The 27,811-nt window shown below is 39.0% G+C and overlaps 1 protein-coding gene across 2 annotated transcripts in view; it reads left to right on the top strand.

The window, feature by feature from the left end:
• The window catches only part of FBXL7 (F-box and leucine rich repeat protein 7), a 318,017-nt gene that overhangs the window by 88,205 nt on the left and 202,001 nt on the right, over positions 1 to 27,811 (top strand). For both annotated transcript variants that reach the window (XM_006081497.3, XM_006081498.3), the window contains exon 2: positions 6,272 to 6,361. In XM_006081497.3, coding sequence (XP_006081559.1) covers positions 6,272 to 6,361 — 90 coding nt within the window. The remainder of the gene's footprint in view (positions 1 to 6,271; positions 6,362 to 27,811) is intronic.

Here is a 27,811-nt window from a genome sequence, read left to right as displayed (position 1 = left end):
TGGGTTCACATGCCTGTTTGTGGATTTCATATGAGAAGTCTGCAGCTGAAATCCACAGGAATGAATTCAGTGCATATAATCTGGAATTGATATAGGAATCAATTTTGCAAGTGGTTTCTTGGACTCTTAGGAATGTTAGAAATCATAAGACCCATTGATTCATTTTTTTGGTCAGGTATTGACTGATATTTTCTATTCTACTCTATAGTAAATCACAATGGAATGTCTGCCTGTCTTATTTTAAGTATCTGCATTTGCAGAATCAGCCTGGGCACTGGAAATGAGAGAAGAGAAGAAACTTATTTGACATATGGGAATTTTTTTAATTAAAAGAGACTTAAAATCCCTCTCTAATAGGATCCCCATTTAACAAACATTCTCTTTCTCTTCAAACATTGGGAAAATGTGGCTCACTCTAACAGAAACCCCAAAGGATGTGGGATTGGAATAGAAGACGAGCACATTATTCTGCTGGCATTCCTGGGTTAGTCATATGTCTCCAGTGACCTAAGTGATTGATCCACCACTAATTTCTCATACTGTGATTCAGAATCATATGCCTTTGTTAACTTGTTACAGATAACATTTGCCATCTCGGTGTGTTAGTTATTCTTCACTTTGATATTTATTTGTATTTGATACCTAATTTTTCAATCGCCCTCATTTGGGCCTTTTAGTTTCTACTAGGGAGGAAATTGATAAAGTGCAAAATTTTACTTTACACATTCAACAGGCACATTTCTGATAGGCTAATAACCCCGAATGGCCAATAAACAAACTTTCCTGTAGGTATAACAGTTAGATCGAGAGAAAACTGTCAGCCTTGCTTATATCTGAGGGATTTCTGCTGGATATATAAGGTTTGTATAATTTAATTTATATGCACATAGAATACTATGTGCATACAATAATAAAGCAGCAATTAGTGTTTTAAATTTCATTTCTGCCTCCTGGTACAAATCGAACTGTGATAAATGGGTCAATATTAAACAATTGCAGGGTGGGGTGATGCTGGCATTGCACATAATTGAATGCTTTCCAAGCCATAAATTATTTTTTACCTATAATAACCTCCAACAAACCTGAAAAGTGGGTTCCCCATTTTAGTAGAGGAAATAGGTAGGTGTTTGTTTTTATTCCTGTTTTATAGATAAAAGCAATGAAGCTTAGAGAGTTTGATAGGTTTTCTCCTGACCACCTTGTTTAAAAGTGGTAAATGTGGAACTGAAACGCATGTGAGTCTGACAGTGTGAGGGACATTTTCATGTGTCAACTTGGCCAGTTATTTAATCAAACACTATTGAAGTTGAGAAATGTAGGCAGTCCCTTCCTAATGCAATAGCTAGTCTTACAGGACATTTTCATACTGCAGATTTCTGGTTTTGGCTATTGAAAGCCAAATATCACCCTGTTCTTTTCCTCTGAGTTCCTCCTGTAACATTTAATCTGTAAGCACCCCTCCCCCCCCCCACATACACCATATATGCACCTTTTTCTTGTCCACTTGAACTCCCCGGAGTGTTGGTTATGTTTCCAGAAACAAGGCTGAAGAACAGAACGTGTTAATAGTATCTGAAATATGAGCCCCATTATACTAAGATTTATTGAGGATTCCCTAAGTGCACTATCCTAGGTGCTATATCTGGATTATTTTATTTAATGCTCAAAACAGTCCTATGACACAAGAATTGATTTTCCCTATCCTGGTTATAGCTAAGAAAAATAAAGCCTAGAAGGGTTTAATAATTTTCCCAACATTACAAAGTGGCAGATTTAGATGTAAACCCGGCCTCATCACTCTATCAAGCATGTCAAACTTGAGGCCCATGGGCCGCACGCGACCCACAACAAATACTATTAACGATTACTCATTTATTTCAGCCCTTTGTATTCAGCATGTCTCTATCGAAATACACCTATGTTTCTATGAAAATTGAAGCTTTTGTGTGTTTCTTTGCAGCCCACATAAACTTAAACCTTGTTTATTTGGCCCATGCTAGCCTTTGAGCTTGACATGCTTGCTCTCCTACACTACCCACTGCAGTCTGCCTGAAAGCGGGTGATAAACTGTGAAGCCATATTTAATACAAGATCATCTATAGTCAGTCCTTGCTATCTGTGGATTCTGTATTTGTGAATTTTCATAATCATTAAAATTTATTTGTAACCCCCAAATCAATAGTCATTCATGTGCAGTGGTGAAAATTTTGAGTTGTCCAATGTGCACATTCCGAGCTGAGGTTAAACAAGCAGCATGCTGCCTCCAGGTTTCAGCTCTCATGCTGTAAATTAGTGTCCTTTCTTCTGTCTATTTAGTGCCACATTTTTTTTTCATTTTTGTGCTGTTTATTGATGATTTTGCTACTTAAAATGGCCCCCATGCATCGTGCTAAAGAGCCGCCTGTGGTTCCTAAGAGCAGGAAGGCTGGGATGTGCCTTACACATGTTAAATAAGCTTCATTCAGACATGAGCTACAGTGCGGCTGCCTTGAGTTGAATGTTAAAGAATCAACAAAATATATTGAATAAGATGTCTTCAAACAGAAATACACCCAAAACAAGGTTGGGGGTGATGAAAAGTGACCAGAGGGTCGCAGATTCCTAGCCCTGTGTTTCCCCTCAGAGCAAAGATTCAGCTTTGTCAGTGTTTGGCAGTGACTTTATAGAATATTACTACCCTGAATAACAAGAATAGACTGTATTTATATCTCTACTATCTTGCTTTCCATAATTACTTATATCATTAAATAGCCAAGCATTTAAAATTGTACTTATTGATGGGCATACATTCTCAATGGGTCAATATTACTCTCAAAGGGACACAAATTGGGGGCGAAAACTCTTAAGCATTTTATGTAAAAGCAGAGATATACACACAGCACATAATATATACACACTATATCTGTGGTATTACAGTTTTATTTGTGGGAGTAACTGCAGAAAAAGTCTAAAAGTGTCCTTGGGGAGAGGGCAATAATAAAATATGATTGGAAAACACAGTCGTAGAGCATACCTAAGGTATTTACTGGAGTCCACAGCACAGCGTGCACACTCTATGTTAGGTGCACACTCTATGTTAGCTATTATTATACATATCACTGGTAATATTATTTGTTTCCCTAATCTTCTTCCCTGTCTTCAGTCACCAGCATTTCTTAAACTGGAGATTGTGGTCCTCTGAGGGGTCTGCATACACGTTTTCAGACCTGTCTGAGAATTTCCTCTGAAATTTGTTGTTTTATTTTGTACTTTCCTTTGATGATAATCTTAAAAATCATCAATAACTGTGTACTGGTTCCCCTTTATCACAGACTCCTGCCATATGGTTTTGTTGTCCAAGTTGGTGCCTGTCTTTTAAGGAAGGAGTCCTGCTTCTGTGGTTATGGGCCAATAAGGAGTGAAAGAAGAGCAGACAATGAAACATGAGCGACAGGGTCAGACCAAGTGAAGGTCAACTGAGGTGGCATCGTGCTGCAGCAGGAAGGACTCTCCGAGTTCTAGCGGAGAGGCTGAGTCCTCACGCGGCCCGAGGTAGCAAGGATACGCCAGAAGCAAGAGAACATTGGCTTTAGCAGCGGTACAACATTTATGTTTTGAAAGGCAATTTAATGTCGGCAAAATAACATCATCTGCCACATTAAATTAATGGTGTTAATTGGAATTTTATGGGCTTTATTGTTTTTGTGTTTAATTGGTTACTTTGTTTTTGTCTTTTTGTTGATTCAGAGCAAACACATATGGAGTTTAGTTTTCCATTCGTGCATCGCTAAGTAACAATATACTAAAAATAATTTAAGTCTGTGTATCCGTGGTACCCAATAATGCTCTTTTACTGAAAAGGAATGTTTGCAGGTTTGAAGAGTTCTGTAATGGACTCATAGGATCATAAACTATTTGAACTGCTAGAAATCACTTGGTCCAGCCATCTCCCCCACCAGATGTGGACACTGAGCCTCATGGAGGGGAAGCGAATGTCCAAGGTCAAAAAGCAAGGGGGCATCAGACTGAGGTCAGAGGTCAGTTTGACATATTTCTAACTAGGTATTGAGCCCAACATGTCAGTCCCTTCCAAAGATGAACCATGGCAGATGAGTGGCGACTGCAAAGGCAGGCTAGACATAAACTAATGGATCGTTAATGCCCTGTGGCTCACTCTGAGGGAGGAGGGTGTGGAATGGGCAGGGATGATAGGAATAACAGACTTGTTATAACAGAGTCATCAATCACATTGAGCTTCCCAAGTGATATCAGCCATGAACTTGGATTGTTCCATTACTCTCAGCATTAGCAAACAAATCCCTGAAGCTCTTTAAATTGCCCACTTGTGCTTTTCAGCTCTGTTTTTAGCCTGTAAGCTTATGCCACCTAACTGGGGTGTATACCACTGTGTAGGGAAGACTCTTGGAAGCCAGTGTTTCTCAGCTGCTTGTAAGAGTTTTAATCATAACTTGCGTAGTGAAAAGAGTTCATTGTGATATAACTGGCTGGTCATTATATTAGTTTTCCATTGCCACATGACAGCTCACCATCAATTTAGCAGCAGCTTAACATGAGATACATTCATTATCTCATTTTCCTTGGGTCAGAAAGCTGGACTTTTGGTCAGGGTCTTACAAAGCTGCAGTCAAGATGCTGGCCAGGCTAGGCTTTCATTGGGGGCTCAAATCCTCTTCCGTGCACACGTGGGTGTTGGCAGAATTCATTACTTTGCAGCTGTAGGACTCAACGACGACTTGCTTCTTCAAGACCAGTGGGATGTCTCTCCTTCAGACTCCTGTAAAGGGCTTATCTGTTCCGGTCAGGCCTACCCAGAATAATTCCCTTTTGACTAAATTCAACTCATTAGGGAATTTAATGGCATCTGCAAGTTCCAATCTGCAGTGGAATTTAAGTGTCTCAATTCTAATCCTCTTACCATCATCATATTCCATGGCTTAGTGGCAGGTTGCAGGTTCTGCCCATACTCAAGGGGAACAGATTACCAAGGGCAGGGGTACTGACTTCAGCCGTTCTGGCCGTTACAACAAAATACCATATGAACTATCTATAGTGGTTTATGACAATAGAAATTTGAGTCTCACGTTTCTGGAGGCTGAAAAGTTTGAGATCAAGGTGACTGGTGAGAGCCCGCTTCCTGGTTCATAGACTGCCATCTTTCCCTGTTTCCTCACATGGGCAGGGAGCTCTTTGGGGTCTCTTCTACAAATTCCATTCATGAGGATGCCATACCCATGACTTAATCACCTCCCAAAGGCTGATCACCTCCTAATACCATCACGTTAGTGATTAGGTTTTAAAATATGAAATTTGGAGAGACACAAACATTTAGTCTGTAGCAGGTACCATGGGCATCATCTTGGAATTCCGCTCACCGTGGTCATTGGCACTTCCATCACTAGGCAGGGAGTATGGTTCGTATTTGTAGACTTTCATGTGATTTTAGAGAATATTTGGTAATAATTTTATATATGCTCATATTAAAAGTCAGAAGAGTACAAACTGAGCTATAAGCTGAGGTAAGAATATTTGGATCAGGGGTTCTCCACTTCAGCACGATTGATGTTTTGGGCTGGATAATTCTTTGTTGTGAGGGGACTGTTCTGTGCATGGTAAGACGTTTAGGCAGCATCTCTGGCTCCTTACCCACAAGTGCTAGGAGCATACCCTCCCCGGTTGTGACAACTAAAAATGATCCCAGACATTGCCAGATGTCCCATTGCATGGGGAAGCACCTCTGGTTAAGATTGACTGCATTAGAAAAATGACACAGTCTTTTCTTCTTTTTTTAAAAGAAGAACTTATTAAAAGAGGGAATTTTTTTTTAAGGTGATAGAGCTTTTTGGAGCAAGTAGGCTCTTGCTCCTCAGATAATGCCTCATTCTTAGATTTGCATTTGTCCTTTATTGGAAAATGTAGTTTATAGCTGCAAATAAAAAAATCAATACTGTGGATGTGTTTCACACATGTACTTTCTTAGTCACATGTAGGCCAAAATTATATTACGTTATCATATTTGACTATGTTTTATAATCTTGTCTGAGTTTATAGTCAAGCAAGATTATAATAAGACATTAGTTCTACTCTGACATGGGTCAGGCATTTCCCAAAAGATATTTAATGCATAAGGCAAGAAACCTAATAAACGCCTTTCTTGGTATTATTGGCCCTTTCTTGGAAACAAGCGATGTGGCTTGGTATGGGACAGAGTGAACGGCACGGTCGAGTTCTGAAATTACAAAACTCAAAAGCGGCTCATTTCTGTTTTCTCTAGGCAAAGGCAGCTCAAGCATCTCATCCGACGTGAGTTCAAGTACAGATCACACACCAACCCAAGCCCAGAAGAATGTGGCTACCAGTGAAGGTAGGCATCTGGTCTTCATTATCTGTTGCCCTCTCTTCACAGTGCTGGCTATTTTTGGAAGGCAAATAAAATGTGTGAGTCTGAGTTCTGTTCTACCAAGTGGGAACATATGAAAGTCTTAAAAATGAGAAGGCAAAGGTTTTCCCAAGTTTCTTTTTTGTTGTGCTGCTGTCATTGTCCCTTAAAGTTGTTGCAATGGAATTTAAGTGTCTCAATTCTAAGGCAAATGCTGTTATTTTGTGAAAATATAGTAGGCTGACTTTGGAGAAGCCTTTATGATACTATATATATCATTTTTCAGTATAGAAAATGTTCTGATTGTAAAATCCTTATGCTGAAGTTGAAAGTTGTTCAAGAACTTTCAGAATAGGCATACCTGCATTCAGGATTGTGACAATGGGAAGGTCATAGTCATGTGATTTGTAGACCTCGAACTAATCACCAATACCTGATAGTAGGAGAAGAGGTTTGTTTGACTATTTAGAGAGCAATTGAAAAGTCCTGCCTATCAGGACAGAGATTGGTCACATTGATATTCTTGATGAAGAATTTGATGAGTTACAATACATGTTGGAATTCAGCTGCTTCCCAATAAATAGTTGAGAAGCTTTTGAGTTATTGCTTACTTGTTTGAGTGTGGAAATAATTGTTTCTGTGGTAGTTATTTAGAGGGAAGTTGACCCTATTATGGAATCAGCTCCTTTTATTTTAATGTTAAACACAATTAAATGACCTGTTTTCTGAAGAGTACTTTCTAAAGTAATTGTCGAATGAAGATCTAGTGTTAATATATCGATGCCGTTTATAGTGAAAGACTCTTTGGAAGGTGTCACCTGATTTTCACGACACTGTAAAGCCCGCTTTCCTCAAGAAGACAGTGTGTTATGGAAACAGTCTCCTGTCTTTGTTTCTGCTGCTTGTGATGTGGGGGAGCATACTCATGGCCTGATGTTGGTCCTCTCAGCTGTGTGACTGCTCTTGATCTGTGCTACAGTTCATGCATTCATGATGATGCCTTCCCTCTGCTATGTTTATCTTCTCTTTGGGTGTTCTTTGACTTGGTGTGTTTCAAGTAGCACAGAATTACCTTCTGTGGGTTAATTATCCCCAGACTGATGCATAAGTAGCTTTTATAACTGGATTATAGTCCCTTGTGTTTAATGCCTTAACATTGTTTTACCCATGTAGTAAGGCAAACAGATTGGGGCGTTTTTCTCTGTGCAGTGAAGTATCAGGTACCAATCCAATTTTAATTTTCTGCCTGTTAATTCAAATATGGGCATTAGATCATTCTTGAAATTCGGTTAAGGTAATGTGCGAATCGGGTAAATTGATTCTAGACATTCACTTTTGAGGCTTTCGTTCTTTGAAGCCAAAATGGAAATCACGTCAATGTAATTTATTTTTTATCCTTTGTAGTCAGAAATCTATGTTTTGTAATATTATCACTTTTTCCACCATTATTTTACAATCATTTTTGTCACAGTCCTTTGTCTAATTTGAGTGGCTGTGAAAATAGAAAGTTAAAAGTATGTTAAATAGTCCCTCTGTGTTTCCCTATCTGGATTTAAGTTCTGTTAGTATTTTTTCTGCTTTTCATAAATAGAAAGTATAAAAATATGTGAGCTCTGTTGCAAGGGTTGGGGGAAGGGACTGTGGCACTGCATGTATTTAAAAAGTCTGCTTTTTATGCTTAAAATTACTCTCTAGTGATTTACAATTTGTATTTTATTTTGCCTTTTCCTTTGGTGCAGGCCTAGCCAATATTTTGTACATTTTTATCAGAATGCATTCTCTATCATGCTGTGGGTAAAATCAGGAAAGAAAAATGGGAAAATGTGATGTTCATATGAAACAAAATTTTTAGCTGCTGGGCTAAATTAGTATGGAATTTTTTTATCCAACTCTTAAGTGGAAGAACCCCATTCTTGTGAAAGCCGTTCATTAATATATTGCATATCTGAAAAATTATAAAAGAAAGTATTGTTTTTCTATTTGTTTGCATGAATCCTTTTATCTGATGTTTTTAATGAAAATTTAAAAGTGTTAAACAATAAATTAGGCATGGGTATTAGTTACATTAAAATGTATTTCAGAGATGTTTGCTGCATAATTGGACTCATTGTCAGCCTGGTATTTCAAGATGGACGTGCAATAGCCAAGGCTAACTTTCTCAGTGCAGAGATGACAGAGTCCTGGGGCCGGAGCAATTATCACACCCTCCAACCTCCACAGAGCAAATTTGCCTGCAAATTTGTTTCCTCCTCCCAGAAAACACCTGCACACAACATTCTGGCAAAGAAACAGAAAGTGTACTCTGATTTCTTAGACATGCCTCAGAGGAGCAAACTTAAAAATGCTTCTCTGATTCTCTCCCCACTGTTTTCTAGAACTACGCTTAAACTTTGATAGGAAGAAAATATTGAGTGAGTGGTATACTTCCGGAAGCTATTTGATAATGGTTATTTCCTTCAGTTCCTCGATCCTCTTATGATATTTCACCCCTGAATTCATTAGTATTGTCTTCAGGAAGCACAGGCTGGATCCTCAGTTTTAAGGTCTGAGTGATACTGATTTCTAAGAATAATATCTATTGTGAAGGATAATACTCAATTTTCTTTCAGCCTTTGAAAACTGGCCATACCTTTAATAGCTGAGTTGGAAGCATTGTGCAGCAGTGTGGGACTTCTCCCTGATTGGCTGGATGGGGAATGTGGTTGTTGTTGGTAGTGGTGGTGGTGGTGGGGTGTGTGTGCGCGCGCGTGCGTGCATTTGTGTCCAAACTCCACAAGATAGCTAATGTCACAGGCATTGTCTCTTACTAGAAAACGTGCAGGTAACCACTCTGCAATATATGATGGCAGATAAACTGAGGATGTGGGAGTTGAGGGAAGGGAGGGGCACTCTCATAGCCTTCACTTACTCTAGGGCTAGTGATAGGAACAAAGATTAACTGTAAACAAACATGAGGGATCTTACTGGGGAGATGACAATGTTCTAAAATTAGATTGTGATGATGTAACTGAAATGCAGATTCGGATGCCTGCCCCAATGAAAGCCAAACTCATGATACAGGTTCTGGTGCAAAAGAAAAGAGGTTTATTCAGGTGCTACGACCTGGGATAATGGTGGACTCTTGTCTCAAAGACTATTCCCCCTTCCTGCTCAAGCCCACAATTTTTATAGGGAGAGGGAAGGGAGGACTTTATATATATATATATATATATATATATATATATATATATATATATATATATCCTATTATCTTGCTAGCTTTGGCTGCTCTGACCCTGTCCATTCATCTTTCTAACTTTTGGCATTCTTGGTCCCTATCCATTCATCTTTCTAGCTGTTGGCATACCTGAGCCCTAACCATTCATCTTTCTAGCTTTTGGCTAGAAAGAATACAGCACGTTGTGGAAGCATGTCTCCAGTCTTTGTTTTGGAGACAGGTTCTCAGTGTAAGAACCTCCCCCTGCACTATCTTGGCCAATGGGGGAGACTCCCTGGTGCTCCCTGACTGTACAGTATCAGGGTCAGTGAGGAAGAGGTGACTGCAGGAAGTCTAGAGATGCTGCAGTCCTTGGCCCACCTCCTGAGGCTAGATACAGTACTCCGGGGAAGCTGTTGGAATCTGCAGGGAACCCCTGCTTCCCGACACACCTGCATCCTCTGCGTAGGCCCCGTGCAGCCTGCCCAAAGTGGCCAACCAGGGCTGTGCTCACCCTGCCGTCAGCTACCCACACTCCAACTGTAAGGTAACAGTGATAGTTGCTCAACTCAGTGAATTTACTAGAAATCATTGGATTGTGTATATGAAAAAGGGTCTTGGGGGTGCTGCTATTTCTCAGGACCTTCAGACTTGTATCTAAAACATCGCAAACTATCCTTTGCAAATGCTCTTTCCCAACTCTGGGAGGAGGTCGTGAGCAATGGCCAGAAGACCTGTTAAGTGGATCAGTATAAAGTGCAGGGCTGCCATCTAAATGCTTCTCTGAGATGCTCTGACCTTGGGGCCAGAAGTAGCATGAGAGCCATCATAACGAGTCTCTGGATTAGTGTTTATAGGTTTGCACATGGTACCTAGTCAGAGGTTGATTCACCACAGTACATATTCTCCAATGAAACTCTGAAGACACGAGAAATTATAGACCCACAGGTTTTATAAGCTTCTTTTGTTTCTTTAGCCTTTTCTAGACAGCATCTAACCTCAGCTCAGACTTTAAGTATTCTAGCATCCAACTCTAATTGTTGAGGCATCCTATTTATTCACTCTGTGTCTTTACTAAAGGACCTGTGCCCCTGCTGTCTATCTAATGTTCCCACTAATCCAGTTGGAGTCATAAGGCTGTGGTTCCCTTGGCATGGTGGGCACAGATGGTGGTACAATTTGGTTTTGATCCAAAAAAGAATGGTATATTGGACCTGATAGTAGTGTTCTTGTCCTAAGTCTCAAGCAAACGTTTTGTGAATTTTAATTTTGTGACTCTAAAGCCACACCCCTTTTAAGAAATTGGCAGCCTGCAGTGCTTTCTCTCTGATAAGTGGTACAGGCTTTCTTTAATGCCCATTGTATTTCTTGTAACAGTTTACTAGTAAGTTCCTGATAACCTAACACTGTAGGGGGTTTGGGTTCAAGTGCAGAAAGCTGGAAAATTTCCATTTTTCCAAACAAAATCTGCATTCCAACATAGTAAGCCACAGCATAATTCTTTCCAGTTGTGTTGTATTCTTTTCCTTCCACTTGTTTTCAGTCATCTTCATCCACACAGAGTTCTCTCTTTTACTGGAAAGAATAGGCTTTGACCTTTAGCTATGAAAGTCATATCAAACCCATGGTTGGAAGAAAGCACATAGCAACCAGCCTTGAGTCAGAGCAGTTGTGTTGGGTTAGATCAGGGTTGGGGAACGTCTCGAGAAATAATTTGGTCTGGCCCTGCCAAGGCATTAGAGGTGAGTTAATTAAATGTTTGATCAAATATAGTAGGCTAATTTTTAAGTTGATAATTTTGTATTGCCCTTGAATAATGTTATAAATATCGAAATGGCCCTTGGCAGGAAAAAGGTCTCCATCCCGGGTTAGACCATGAAGACACTTCATAAAAATAATAAGCTGAGTTTGGACTTCTTCACAGAATGGGGGGATATGTGGATATGACTTTAAGGGTGTCATCCCCAAAACTTAGTCTTCTCTCCAGCTGGAGGAAGGTGAAACAGTTAGTTCAAAGGCCAACTCTAATTGGCTGATGAAGAGTCAGCTTCATCCAGTTGTTCTTTAAACATATTCAAGTTCAGATATTGAATTCAATGACAACTAAGTTTATAGGTGTAATGGCTGTTTATAAATGTTGGTTATCAAGCAAGACAACCATAGAATCATAGGGTTTTTAGAGCTACAAAAGGCCTTGGCAATTTTCTGATTTAATATACTCCCACTTTACAGAGAAATACCAGTGGCACAGAGAAACGAAAACATTTGTTGGAGGTTATACACATAAAAATTGTCAAGCTGGAATTTGACACAATAGTATAGAGATGGTCAAATTAGGAAAAAGCATACATAGCCTTTATAAAAGCCATTCCCTTCTGATCATAAAACCATTTAATTATTTTTTTGTCCACCTGATTTTTAGCTGCCTATTTTGAGCCACTTGCGGAGCTGGGGCAGGCTGTTTAGAAAAGTTTGAGGAAGATCATTGAGCACAAAGAGATCTGTAGTTCCAATGGGAGGAGAGGATCAGCATCCAATGGTAAAAGGATCTTAACCTACTTGAGTAGATTTGCTTCTTACCTGGAGATGGAAACACTTCTTTTAAGACAACTCATGACTTTAACTCGGCCTTTCCATAGATTCATTTGTGAAATTACTTGTTTAATTAACTCCCTGAAAGAAGGTCATTTTAAAATGTTTCATTTGAGCCATATGAAATGAGTTGACTCATGAAAAATCTGTGGTAATACTTTTTCCTGGAAGTTAAAATCACCAGTTTATTTATATAGTCATGAGTTCTCATGTTTTCAGTGCCCAAATTAGACCAATTCTAAATAGTTATTTTGAAAATTCTTAACCATCTGGCTTTGTTTGTATTCTTTTTGTCTTATATTATACTATTCTTTCTACTTCTTGAGTGTACTCCTCAATCAAAATTCATAGGAATCACTCAGGAACAAAAAAAAGATGATGCTTTTAATTCAAGGTGGATTCCGTTTTCCAAAAAGCCTGTTTGATTATCCAACAAATTGAGCAAACATTTTGGGAACTCACTATTTGGGGCTCTTTCTAGCACTTTCATGAGCATTATTGCATTAACCTTTGTTTCAGCCTCTGTCACACTTCTCTTGAGAAGTGGATATAAAAGTTTCCAGTTGGCAGATGATAACAGGGAAACTCAGAAAGAATCAAGGTGACCCAAAGTCATATAAACTTGGTAAGTGGCAAAAATAGGCTATGAGCCATGATTTCTAAGATTAGTTCTTAATGATTGCCTTGTAAATATCATGAAAATCTACTGAGGACTTCATACTAATTGTTTTTATAAGTTTATATAGAAGTATATCTTAAAAGTACTTAGAGAAGTTTCTTTTCAAATGCCAACTCATAACTGTGTCTAGATTGCTGATAGTGTACAAGGAAACACTTTATTGGTCCATGTATAATCCAGAAATTGACTTTATTTTATATTATTATTTTTAATATATTTTTATTAATTTCAGAGAGAAAGTGAGAGGGAGAGAGATGGAAACATCAGTGATGAAAGAGAATTATGATCAGCTGCTTCCTGCACGCCCCCCGACTGGGGATTGAGCCTCCAACCTGGGCACGTGCTCTGACCTGGGAATCGAACCGTGGATGACCTCTTGGTTCATAGGTTGTGGATGCTCAACCACCGAACCACACCGGCCAAGCCAGAAATTGACTTTTTGAATCCTTATCTATAGAAAGCAAAAGTCAATATTCTAAGCTGCTTTTATATTAGGCATTCGTTTTTAAGTTATGGGTACATAACTGTACCCTTAACATAGTGCACTAGAAAGACTTGGGGTTTGAAATTGACATTTAAGTTAATCATGATGTAGGGTCTATAATGTATGTAATAAATGGTTACATTGCTTGTTTTCCCTTTAAAACTAAGCCAAGGAATTATCCTTTAATTTTAAATGTACACAAGTAGAAGATAGCAGTCTCAGAGCATGAGCCTTGGAAGACTGGAGCGTACCTGAAGCAGACTAAGAGAAAAGAGAGTGAAACAAATATAACACAGGAAGAGGGATCAAAATGAAGAACTGGAAAAATGAAAATGACACTAAAGAAATAGTTTTAAAAGTAGTTATAAAATTATACCTATTCCAGTTGGAAGTTTGGGTAGGGGACCTCACGGGGAGGGAGAGTTTCTGAAACGTGAAATGTAGTGTTAGAACCTTTTCCTCTGTGCACGAAGAAGGTGATGACTGCTTAGTATAAAGATTTACTTTGCCTTTAAAAATTAAAATTTAAATGTAACCACCTCTGAACATTTCATGATCCTTGAGGAAAGCTTTTACCAGGTTTTAGCTGCTGAAACTTAATGTGTTTTGGTAAGTAAATGAACAACTCACTGCTTTGTGACCAAGTTTCCTGTATTGTTTAAGCTACTGGAATGGTAAGTTGGGTGACTTTTGAAAAATTGCACCCATTACATCTGGTGATTTGAGCATGTTACAGATTCAGGCTGCCCAGTTTAACAAAGAAGTCAAATGTGCATCTGATGATTAGCTTAAGCAGTGGAAAGCTTAGCAGTGTGGTAGCCACAAAATTGTTATATAAGTCTACAAATATACGGTGAAATCCTAAACAGCATCTCAGACTCAAGAATTAAGTTTAATTTCTTGAGGGACTTATCTTCCAAAATGGATCATCCAGAATGGCAAAAATGTCATTTAATGGGCTCAGAAGGAAATTGGGTTCCTGTGTATGTGAGTGTTTAAGGACACCTTAGAGTACTACTTGAGATATTCAGAATCTCTCAGTGTCCTTATGTAGAGTTGGGAGGGAGAAAAATTAGATCTTTAATATTCTAATCCCATCACCAAATTATTCTGTGTTTATTTCTTACACCTACATTTTGCCTTTTGCAAAAAAAGCACTCAATAAATAATTGGTGTATTCCAGCTATCGGCATTCTGGTTCATCTAAGTACAACTTAAGCGTATTTGTAATGTAGGCTTGTATTATTCCTAAAATATCTTATCAGTAATTTAATTCAATGGGAATTTATTAAAGGATGTAATCTACATTCAAATACATTCTTGGGCATTTATGAGGTACACAATGTATGTCACTCACAAACTGGTCGCACAGAGAATGAGCCCTACCTTCAGATGTGTTTTCTTTTCCTTGAAAATTAATTTTGGGTTTACTTGAATGGATTTAGGTAGAACATCCACCCTGTGGGTTCTGAGTCCCCATCCTTTCCTATTGTCTTAAACAAGCAACCTTCATAATATTGCTGTTAGCTATTTGGTTTCCTAAGGAATTTGACTTCATGGCAGAATTCACTGCTTCCAGAACCTTAGCAATGCTGGGGAAAATAGCCACTTAGGAAATAGTTAAATAGTAATCCGGGTGATATGAGGTTGGGTCCCAACACCTGATCTGCAGAAGTGCCGTTGCTGGAGAGGACGAAGCTGGGATGGGGAGCAGGGGTAGGCATCATGGCTGCCAGGGACTTGGCGTTTTGCTGTGTGAGTAGAAGGTGGAAGGGCAGAGAGGGAGATCTATCATGGTGTGTAAGGTGGTGAAGAGTTTGGAAAAAGCCATCTGGGCTCAAGTGGGGAAAGTGGAGGCTTCTAAACAGACCCCCTCCCACCTCCCAGAAACACTGAATAGGATCACAAGTGTTTTGAACAACCAGTTTTCACTAAAATATTTAGTTTCAAAGTGGCTGCACAGACTTTGTAGGTTTTCAATGGATCATACGTAACTGGAGATGTCAGTGACAAACAGGCTATCCCTCTATGACACTCTGTACCCACCACCCTTCTCTGGGTCACTTGGGAGGATTTACACTAATGAGCAGACTTCTGAACCCCTCGAAGGCAAGTGGGAATGTGGAGGAAGTTGTGTACAAACATTTGAGGATAAATATCCTGCTATTGGAAATATTTGACATTTACAGTCATGGATACAGTCTGACCTTAAAAATCAGGTTAATATGTCTGTTTACTTCCTCTTTGACCAGGAAATATTTTCCTGAGGATAAACTAACTTCCTCAGGAAGTCCTCACTTCCCAAGGCTGTAAGGCTGATTAACAAATAATGAGAGAAAAGCACTGTATTTTAAAAGGCATTCCTCTATATCCTATATACTTACAAAACATAGAAAATCCTCCTAGTGGAGGAATTAATGAACAAGTAATTTAGACATTATTTGTAATCCTTAAGAGATGAGTGTAGAATTGTTATAAGGAGAACAGTCTGTGGGAAGCAGATAGTAACAGGAGGATTTCTGTGAATTTTAAATGTAATAGGAGGATTTCTACTGTATGTAACTAGGACCGTCTTCCAAGGGGGGACGGGGTAGGCCACCTGTACACTGAAGGACTTTTGTTCTTTCAAATATCTACATGCGTTTGAGTATGTGATGCGGGCTTTAGGAACACAGGCTTCTCTCCACAGTAGAGAGATTGTGGGCTGCAAAGGAAAGAAACACAGGGAGTGCCCCGGAGAATGAAAGAGGGGATGGATGGGAAGAAAGGATGGCAGAGCTGGGGAGATGTTCCAGCATCGTGAGGAGTAGGGCTCCTAAGGTGACACCTTCCTGTGTCCCTGAAAATCTCCTCAATCTTTTCTAAACTCACAAAATGTTTGGTGGAAATGGATTTTCTATGGAAATCAGTGAAGGGCTGGATTTCAAGACTTCACTTGCTGTTTTTTTGTAATCACCTAAACTTACAAGGATACAACAACAAAAAAGCCAGCTTCTGAAGAATTTGTCAATTAACACTCCCTTACACTTACAATTAGCACACATTTAAGCAATCTGTTATGCTCATATTTTATTATGTATAACAGTATTTTATATAACATATTCAGTTATGAACTTATATTAACTTTTCTCTTTCCAGTCTAATTACAAACACATTGTTTCAATTATTAATAATTCTTCTTTTTTAGATGCTTGACTTTTCACAGCTTCTTCTATGGAAAATCTTTAAATGTCTCCTTTGTCCTTCCAGCACTGACATTCATGCTTTAAAACAATCCTTGCTCTCTGGCCACAAAGGAATGTTCCAGATCCACTCCTTTCCACCACCACCACCCCACCCCTTCCCTCCCCCCCCTGCTCAAGACACAAAATCAGTCATGCCCAAAGCGTCTGGGACCTGTTAGTGGAGAAATGTATTCAAGACATAAATCTTGGAATCAGGCAAAGGGTTCCTGCTGTTTTGAGCTAACTTTTAGTGAAGTTAGAAATGGATAAAATGTATTTTTTAAGGTACCAGTATACATTGATTTTAAAATTTTATGATATTGTACATTATAAATTCCTGTACATTAAGTATACCCTGTAGTATGAAGTTTCATTTGTCACTAGGACTTTCTATGATTTAGCATCAAAAGATATAACTTATGTTGGACCTTCCCCATCAGATCTCCACATGTGCCCAGGCATGCACTATCTGTGTAGTGATAAGTAATAGGCTACAGTTCCATAAAGATATCTACTGCATAAGTGTTTTATGTATGATTTCCATTGATACCTCCATAGTGTCATTTCTGCAATTGCTTGAACTTCTTTGAGGAAAGAACTGTGTTTTATACAGGTTTGTAAACCCAGTGGCCTTCACAGTATTTGATATATAATGACCATTTGGAAACTGTTTATTGGATGAATGAATGGGCTCTTATTTAAGACTAGAGGCCCGGTGCACAAAAATTCGTGCACTCGAGGGGTGGGGTCTCTCAGCTCGGCCTGCGCCCTCTCACAATCCGGGACCCCTCAGGGGATGTCCTCCTGCCAGCTTAGGCCCACTCTCTGTGGGATCAGGTGGGCCTAAGCTGGCAGTCAGACATCCCTCTGGCAGCTCAGGAGCCCTCGGGGGATGTCCGACTAACAGCTTAGGTCCACTCCCCATTAGGGTCAATTTGCATATTACCCATTTATTACATAGGACTGTAAGAAGGCATAGCCCTCTTGAGTTTTCCAACTGTAGTTATAAAGACAGTGACCTTAAAAACTATGCTAATATATGAGAGGTATAGTTACTTTTCAGGGGGGAAAAAAAGAGTAATTCTGCTACTTAGGAAAACTGGAGGCACATTATGGGATTTTTTCCATCAATTTGCTCTTAGTTGCCTTTTGTGTTAAGGGAACAAACAACTTCTTTTCTTAGAACAGATACGTCAGAAGGAAGATGGAATAGAGGATATTTCTAGTTTCTATGTTTTCATTTGTTTTAACAATTTTAAACAAAAGAAGGCTTGTTGTCTATGAATGCTAGCTCCATAAATGCATGTAACCATTTTCTCTCAGAAAAATTATTTAGATCACCAAATGAGGTAAACATAAATTTTGAATTCTAGGCCTCTTCAGCCTCCTCATCTTAATTTTAAGAGCAAAACACAAATTTTATTTTCTCACCTATTTAATTTTAATAAATCCCTTTTTAATCTCTTAAGCTCAATATATTTAGTTGTTTCAATTCTTCATTTACTCATATCTTAAAGTACCAAATTAGACTCTGTGGTTCTTTAACTGATGAAATTAGAGAAGTAAGTTTCATTTAATTGGCACAAAATATAGCTGGCCAGTTAATAAATGTGTTTAGGATTTTGGGGTTCACTGATTGTTATGAAGAAAATGTTAGAAAAAGCATTCCTAAAGGATTAAAGGAGAAAATAATACTATCTTTTTAAAAAAAGAATTAACCTAGAACCAACTTAGACCTCAGATTACCTTTTTGCAAGCCATATTCTATTTCCTAGAAACTGAGAAACTATCAAGTTCATATGTTTTATTTAGCTGGATAAAATTCATATGTTTTGTTTAACTGGATTTGGGCTGGTCAAGACAGAGATTGGGAAATGCTTCATCCAATCTCAACGATTTATAAAGAGCTAAGTTCTGGTTGAGGGATGCATTTGGAAAAATGGAGTAGAAGGTTGAACTCAATCTAAATGAGAAGGCAAAAAAAGCTGTGAAATGAAAAATTTGTGATTTTTTTTAAACTTTCTACTTATGTGTGACACAAGTTACTTAGCCTTAGTTTTCTTCTCCATAAACCAGGGATAACAATACTATCAACTTTATGTGTTGGCTTTGAGGATTAAATGTGAAAGATATATACAGTATGAGTCTCTTACATATTAGTTGGTTTAGTTTCATCAGCTTAATCACAGCCACTTTATGTGAGTTTCATATCCTACCTTATTCTGGGATAGGAAGACTTTGTATGGAAAAGTCTCTCTTACATGATTTCAACTTAATTCCCATGGAAGTCCCAATAAGATTTTAATTTTGAAACTGGACCAAATTCCACTTCTTTAACTGGAAGAATAAATCTACTGTATATGGACATGCAATTCAGTTTAATTTCATATGTATGACATTATGTATGCTGAATTACTTAGGTACATTGAACTCATTTGTTGAGTGAATACACGTACATATGAGGATATCCAGGAAAATTTTGGAAATGAGTAATGAGAGTAACATTTTGTGAGTATCATGAAAATATATTATATACTTAAAAATATTTAAGAAATATGGTATGGTAGGTTTCAGTGTAATGAACTAGAGAGCTCAAGGTAGACTCAGTTATGTATGGAAATTCAGGGTCTGATAAAGATGGCATTATAAGTGATCATGGAGATAAGCCTTGTCAACACATCTTAACACTAACGGGAAATCAGCTTCTCATTTTGAAAAAGGAATATGAGGGACCTAATGTGTTCCTGATGCCAAAATAAGTTCTTGATGGATGAAAGATTTAAGTGTGCTAATTAAATATAGTGAATTTTAAAAATATTCTTTAAGTAGAAGAACGTTTCAAATCATAAAAGGAGAGGTTGCCAGAAAGCTAAAGAAGATCACCAGCACATGCATGGGGCAGTGCATGCTCGGCGGGGTGGGGGAGGGTAGGAAGGAGCTTTCTATTGTCAAAAATGTATGTCTTTCCATTAAGTAAAGTTCAACAAAAGTTTCTTTTTTATTGCCTGACTTCTCGGAGCTTTTGATGTGTTAGTGTATGTTGTTAATCTCCAAAGAGTATATTTTATTTCTCAAACTTCTTTTACTGTTCCACAGAAACGAGAAATGCTGATATATGTGAATCAAGAGCCTTAAGAAATGTGTGCACACTTTGACTTAGGAATTTCACAGTAGGAAATCCCCTTCAAAACATGACTTTTGTTTGTAGATATATGCTTCTTAATTTTTATACCACAAAAATCTTGGCAAAACATTGAGATATCGGTATGTCATTGTCCTGTGTAACTATTAAAAACATGTTAGCAATTTTTAATGATGTGGGAAAATATTTATGAAAAATGCAGACTACTGAGCAGCATTTCCCAAGTGATCCAAATCGTGCATAGGATTATATTTGAAAAGGAAAAAGTTTGAGGGATCATATTTCAAGATGTTATCAATCGTTATCATTGAGTGACAGAATTATAGATTTCCCCCCAGTATTGTCCAACTTTCCCTTGTTATAAAATAATTTACAGAAAATTCAAGTTGGTTTTTCTTTTAAGGGCTGAAAGTGTCTCTTTGACAATTTTTTTTTGTATTCTATTGAATGAAATATGACAAAAAATTCTGTTACTTGATTTTTCATTATTGTTTAAGATTTTTAAATAAAAATCAACCTTGCTATTTCTTATCCCTGATACTCAAATATGAATTCAGCACAGTCCATGCTTTCATGGTTTTTTTTACTAATCAATTTTAAAATACTTTTCCTTTTCCAACATAGGTTTTCTTTTTATATCCATTTAAAAAACTAAGGTTCCTTTACACTGCATATATTCTGCTTCATTCTGTATTAATTTGCTCAGTGATAGCCTCACTCATGGAATATTTACTGTAAGTGTTGTGTTTAGTGAATGGGTGAACCAAGTAGACACAGAACTGACCTTCTGGAATACTTTGTTTTGTAACGACACAAATATTCTATAATCTCAAAAATAAATTACACGCTAAGAATGCATTCTTCAATACATGCCTGGAAGTAAATATTTAAGCTGAGATCTGAGTGATGAACAGGAATTATCCAGGTAATTATTTAAGTGAACATGTGTGTGTGGAGAAGGGTGATGGGGTTGGCGAGATGTATTCTAGTTGTCTATTATTGTATAACAAATTACCCTAAAACTTAATGCATTCAATTCCTGTTCATACGGTAACAAATTACCAACAACTTAGTGGCTTAATACAACATGTCTTTTATCTTACAGTTCTGTTGGTCAGAAGACTATTTTCTCAGAAGAGTAAAATTCAGGTCTTGGCAAGGCTATGTTTCTTCAGTCTCTGGGGGAGAATCCATTACTTGCATTTTTCAGCTTGGTTCATGGTCTCATCCCTCATCTTCAAAGCTGGCAGCATAACATCTTCAAATCTCTCTCCCTCTGACCCTGCTTTTTCTGCTTCCCTCTTACAAGGACCTTTGTAATTACTTTCAGCCCATTGGGATAATCCAGGATAATCTCATCATCTCAAAGTCTTTAACATGATCACATCTGCAAGTTTATGTAATTTACCAAGTAAACTAACTTGCTCACAGGTCTGAGGATTAGGACACGGGGCAGTCATTATTCTGTCTTTGACATTTCTATAAAACAGCAGCCATTGTACTACACCTCATAATTAATTTTTAATCAGAAATTTGGGCTTGACTATAATTCTGCAGTTCCATGTGGCACGGACTAAGGACACTCGTGGTATTCACCTGGTGGATAGGCTGTTCTACAAGGTCAACTATGTGTACCTGAACCTTGTCTAGGATGGCTGTACTGTCTATTGGAGAGCCTGAACTAGGAGATATATGTATATCTATAATAATAAAAGCGTAATATGCTAATTAGACTGGACGTCCTTCTGGACAAAGCCAGGTCTGCGAGGGAAGGTCAGGTCCTGGGTGCCTGCTGGCAGCCTGAGGGAAGCCTCGGTCCCTGGTGCCAGAGGGAAGCCGGTGCCAGCAGCCGGGGGAAGAAGGAAGGCCTACTCTTGCACAAATTTCATGCATTGGGCCTCTAATATATATATATCCATATAATGTTCCAGAAAGAGTGTTTTAAGAGATAGGAAGGAAAGCTGCCAGTTTCTTAATGCTTGGGTTCAAATACTGGCACAGCATTGCTTCTGCCTTATTCTATTAATCACAACTGTCACAGAGCCACCCAGATATGAGGGTAGAAGTACTGATTCCACCATCCTATTGGATGAACGTTGATATATTTGCAGCTATTTTGAACCTATTGGGTGGATGAGCAGTGGTGCAGGATTCCATGAAGAGAGATGAACGTGTGGGAAGGCCCTGGACCTGGAGGGAGCGTAGGGCTTTTCTGAGCAATGTTCTGTGTGTATTTGCAACATAGTGACAAAGGAGAGAGCTGATGACTCTGGACTAGTAGGCATGGCCAGTTCTTGTAGGACCTCCTAGGCCACGTGCATATTATGGACTTATTCTAAGAGAAGAAGGAACTGTTGAGGACTTTGAGCAGGAACAGACTTGCCCTGGATGCTGTGTGACTCTGGGAGTGGCAGTGAGGGAAGCCCACTCAAAGGCAGGCAGCTGTGGGCCAGGTAAGAAATAACAGTACTTGGGGACGTGTATGGTTCTAACTCATTCAGTCAGATTATTTTTCTAGTAGTTTATGATAGAGGAGTGATAATCAAAGTGTGGCCAGTGATAGTCTGTGAACTCTTGGTCTTTATCAAGGTAAATGCAGAAATTCAGGGTGATGGAATCCTTTATAACAACTTAACATGCTGCAGCCTCCAAAGGGATGAGCGTGGACTTTTATATCGTGTCTTTTTTTGTTTGTTCTTTTAGCTTTTCTTTTTTTGTTGCATTTTACAAAGTATTCATATGAATTAGGAATTTGAAAAAAATACTGTTCTTTCCCAACTCATAGACTGAGAAGCACCCCTCCTAGAAAATAGTCTTACCTTAGCACATATTATATCTTTCCCGTGTGTCTCCCTTGGGTGCTGGGCTCTCCTCATGGCAAAGGAACACCGGCATCTCACATGCTGGGTTCTTAGACTGAACTGGGGGTCACACGCATTCAAATTTGATCATTTAGTATGTGTTGTTAAGGTCCTGAATCTAGCAGCTTTTTTAAGAGTCTGTTAAAGTTCCTGCTATGACTGCTATTTCATAAAATCTTGCCAGCATTCTTTATGTCTTTAGTCTTGGCATTTTAGAATTAAGTGTTACCCAGGTATATTAACCATGCAAGGAGACTTCTTGCTCACACTGACAGGGCCAAATTTGTGGTTGGCAAATATTAGAAAAAAAATAGGTTAAAACAGGGAATCATATAAAAATTAATATGTAGGCTGTACATGTTTTCTCCTAACTCAAAGCATATTCATTCATTTTCCTATCTTTTGAAGTTAGGTTGAAACCTTCTCTTTGAATATATGGCTACTGATTGGAGTTCTGCAGAGTTTTTTCTTGCGTAGATCATATAGCAGTGTATCCTTTATGATTTTCAGTTTTGAGATTTTTAAACTTGGTAGGATGAAATATACTTCTATTTTTTCAAAAGTGACAGATTGAATAGAAAGAATTGGAAGAGATACTATATAAAATGATATGTTACATACTTAATCAGAAATCTATATATTTGAAAGTAGAAATAATTCATGTTTATTATGGTAGGAGAAAACAGCCAAAATGGTTTGTTTCTGCAAATATTGGCTGAGCAAATGACACAACCTGATACCATGGCAGTGAGAAAAGATGAGTGATGGCTGCTCAGCTCCTCAAATGCCTAATTTTCATTCTGATAATAAAGAGCATCTGATAAATTCAGACATTTTGTGCCAATAGTTCTAACTCTCAGAAGTTAGAAAGAGTAATGACCTGAAAGGTTATAAAATAAAAACACTAGAAAAAAAAGAAATTCTGATAGTAAAATTGAGACCATTTCCAGTGAGCAGAAATTGGAGCTAGTGTGAATGGATCTCTTAGGAGCTCAGATTTTAAATCTCAGATGAAAGGACAGGGGCAGAAGCAAGGGAAAAGTAATACCAAATCTTTAAGAATGGTATCAGTAGAAGAAACATCACAAATGCCCTGAGACAGGCCAGAATGAAAAGGCAGAAAACTACACAAAGGCGTGTTGTTTGAAGTTAGCTAAGAAGGTGAAGTGGGAGCATGTCAAAGAGAGCCTAGGGCAGTGGCAGCAGATACTACCTGTAACAGGTGATGGAGGGAAAGCAGAGCGGCACCCACGCTGGTCTTCAATGCTTCCAATAGCGAGGAGCATGCCTACAAATACTGAAAGGCATGAGTGATATCACAGCGAGGCATTCTACAGTGCACAGTGCTAAGTGTGCTGCATATATTAACTCTTTTAACCCCTGAAGCAATGGGCTGGCGCCTTTATTATAACCATGTTAGAAGTGAGAGGACTGGGGTAGAGAGCAAACGTAATTTGGTCAGGATGATGCAGCCATTAAGTGCCTTGAATTGAGGCATTTTTTTCTGGATGCCATTCTTCACAGGACTCTATGATTTAAAATCACAGCCAACCAAAAGTGATGACATATCTTAAAAAGAATCTTTAACATGAATACAAGTCAAGAAGACTGAACCAATCACAACACGAGGGACTAAAGGAGTAGGACATAAAACAGTGATCTGATTTTGAAGAATGGGGGAAGTGTAAACTCTTCACATCATAGCCCGTTACATCTGCTTCATTCATCCAGCTGACCCAGTTCACCTCCTGCCCTGCGTCAGGCACTGTGTAGAGTGGCGAGGAAAAGAAGATGCAGTAGTGCCATCCTCGCCCTCCAGAAGCATGTCTATGGCAAAGACAAACAAATGAAGGAGATCTATAATTCTCTTTAGTGTGTTTCTTAAGAAACCACAATAGACCCAGAGGAAGGAAGGAGCATTGGTGCCTGGGGAAGCGGGTCTTACGGAGGCTTCACAGAGGAGCTGATGTTTGATCCAGGCTTTGCATGATGAGAGTTGCCCAGTGGGAATCGGAAGCAAGAGTCGTGCCCGATTCTTGGAGAGGCTCAGGGTGTGACAGCGCCAGGGAGCTTGTGGACACTGACTGGTCATCCAGCTCCAGGCTACTCAACATAGGATCCGGGACCAGCAGCATGGAATCCTTGGGAACTTGTTAGAGAAGCAGAATTTCAGGCTCCCCCCCCCCCCGACCTGACCTGCATTTCAACAAGTTCTCTGGGTGATTCCCCTGCACATTGAAGTTTGAGAAAGCACTGTTGTAGAGAGAGTGTGGGGTCCCAGCCTTGAGTGCATGCAGGAAGTGGTACCTGAGGGTGGGGGTGGGGGGCACAGAAGGGACAGACAGATGTGTCTCATGTGTCAGGCTGACGAAAATGTGTCCCAAGGTCAACGATGACCTGTCCCAAAATGCAAGTGCAGTTTAGCAAGTAGTTTGCATACTTGGTCCTTGCAAGTCAGCCTGCCTATCAACCCGTTTATAGTTTGCAGAAGCAATATTTTTACAGTGTTTGTAGAAAATAATGTTCCAAAAATTGGTGATACTTGATAATAAATTAAAAATAAAAACTCTCCTTACTGCTCTGGACCTTAAAATGCAATGAGAGCTATAGAAACAAAATGTGATTTCTCTACCTAGGCTAGTTTGGACTTGGACTTGGGCTGGAACTTATACCATTAGCTCTCTTGGTTCTCAGGTCTTCAGACTCACACTGGAACCATACCACCTGCCCTCCTGGGTCTCCAGCTTACCAACTGCAGATCTCAGGACTTCTTAGCCTCTACAACTGCATGATCTAGGTCATTAGAATAATCTCCTATTGGTTCTATTTCTCTGAGAACCCTGACTAAAATATGACCTTTGGCATACTTGGGGATTCAGTGAGACTTGGAAAAAGCATCGCTTTCTGACACATGATTTCAATAGCTTAGCAGTTTAGATAATCGATATTTGATAGTTTAGATGAGATCTTAGAGATGTTTTCTTTTTCCACTTCTCTGGGCTGCTTTTATGTTCTGGTGTGTGGAAACATTTACACCAAGGTGGCTTTTATGTGTTTCTCCAATGCTTGTTCTGGTCAAAGAAAAAAAAGAGAATCACTCAAATCCATTTTGAAAGTGGCCGGATTGTGTAATGCCAGCACACACAGCCAGTTTTGTTGTGGACAAGCTTCTGAGGGTCACAGATCTCAGGGCTTGTGCACCTGTTCAGTTCAAAACTAGAGCGAGACTGTCCTCCCTACCACTCAATGTCTCATACACAGACGTTCCCATCAGTTACATGACCAGGAATGTGAGGTGATTTAGAAAGTAAATATTTATGGTTTGTGAAACCTGCTCTTCCTTACCTAAACCAAACCCGCAAGTGGTATGAGATTTTTCTGAGCCTTTCAGGTGGTTCTAAAGGAAAGGAATTTGGTTGCTCAAGACCCAGTTGATGCCATAGTGCAAACCAGGTTAGCCTTTGTACCCCTAGAACAAGACAGACAGAGACAGGCTTTTGGTTGGGAGGGCAAGGGCAGGAGGGCTGGAATAGGAGAGAGAGAATCCATGTCTTAGCCTTCACCTGGTATTCATCTGACGTGTCCAGTTCTCCTCAAATTCTTATATCCCACAACAGCTTGCCCACCTGTTCAATTGATTGGTGACTTTATTTACGAAAAACAACTGTGGCATCTTTCATAAATGAAATACAAAGCTCTGAGTACCTGCTGCCTTTCTTTTTGTGACCAGGGTACCATTTCCTTTTTGGGTTTACTCATCTCAATTCTAATTTTTTCAACAGGTTTCACTTACTTTTCTCCATTTAATACATGAACCCTTTTGTGAGTTTAGCAGTTCTTTGTTTTAGCGGGTCCGCAATGAATGATGCAGGAAGCAGCCAAATTTGTCATGTGATAATTTTTTGTGAGCCACACAAAGACAGCTCCACGTGTATACATCTAAATGAACTCTCTAGTACCAAGGTCCCCATCCTCAGGCTTCTTTCATTGTGTTTGAATTATTGATCTAGCCAACCCCATCTTTTCCCCCTACTGCAGCATTTTAGAAGCGAGAAACCAGCTAAGTCTAGCTAAAGATTTACATGAATTCTGATTTTTAAGAGCCAGCAAGCAAATCTAGCCAAGAATCACCTTGTTCTCTGTAGCATATGCCTGTATAAAACCTTACACATGAAAGGCAGATATATAGAAAGGTTTTAGACGGAACAGCATGGGGAAACCCTTATTCTCCTTTTTACTTTCTTTATGTCTTGCATTGTGGCCAGGGTTGAAAAGGTGAGTGGATGCCAAGTCTAGCTAAAGATTTACATGAATTCTGATTTTTAAGAGCCAGCAAGCAAATCTAGCCAAGAATCACCTTGTTCTCTGTAGCATATGCCTGTATAAAACCTTACACATGAAAGGCAGATATATAGAAAGGTTTTAGACGGAACAGCATGGGGAAACCCTTATTCTCCTTTTTACTTTCTTTATGTCTTGCATTGTGGCCAGGGTTGAAAAGGTGAGTGGATGAAGTGTTTAACTTCTTTGAAATATTAGGTGTGGAACTTTGATTCATGCTTGATTTCCCTGGATAAAACAAAGATTGAGGGTTGAGCTCAGAGAGTTTGAAGGAAGTTTTTGCTTCTCAACAATGTAAGGCTGGTAGAGATGAAGTCGGGTTTGGTCAAGGAAAAGGAAGTAGCTCCTGCATGCACAGCTGTTGTAATGTGCTCTGAGAGTCTGTTGTTTGGATGCAATGGTCATCAATGAGTGGGTAATCTGTTTCTTGACTGTATGTGTGCCTGCTTGGATTTGACCTGAGGCCATATCAAAGCCTAGCAAATACCAAGAGAAGTTACATCCAAATTAGTTTTTTGGGTATGTGTCTAACTCAATGTTTTCCATGATCATAAAACCAAAATCAATGATTTTTGAATTAAACATTGTTTTGACAATTTGTACTTTCATTCGTTAAAAGCAGTGGTTCTCAACCTACGGGTCACGACCCCTTTGGCGGTCTAACTACCCTTTCACAGGGGTCACCTAAGACCATCCTAATGTAAATATCAGATATTTACATTACGATTCATAACAGCAACATTACAGTTAAGAAGTAGCAATGAAAATAATTTTATGGTTGGGTCACAACATGAGGAACTGGATTTAAAGGGCCAGAAGGTTGAGAACCACTGGTTAAAAGGGACAGTGGAATGAGGAGAGATAAACCAAAGAACTTATATGCATCGCCCATGGACATGGTCAATAGGGTGGTGAA

The sequence above is a fragment of the Myotis lucifugus genome, unplaced genomic scaffold (assembly GCF_000147115.1).
Source record: "Myotis lucifugus unplaced genomic scaffold, Myoluc2.0 scaffold_0, whole genome shotgun sequence".
NCBI classification, from domain to species: domain Eukaryota; kingdom Metazoa; phylum Chordata; class Mammalia; order Chiroptera; family Vespertilionidae; genus Myotis; species Myotis lucifugus.
This window is presented reverse-complemented; position numbering and strand designations above follow the sequence as displayed.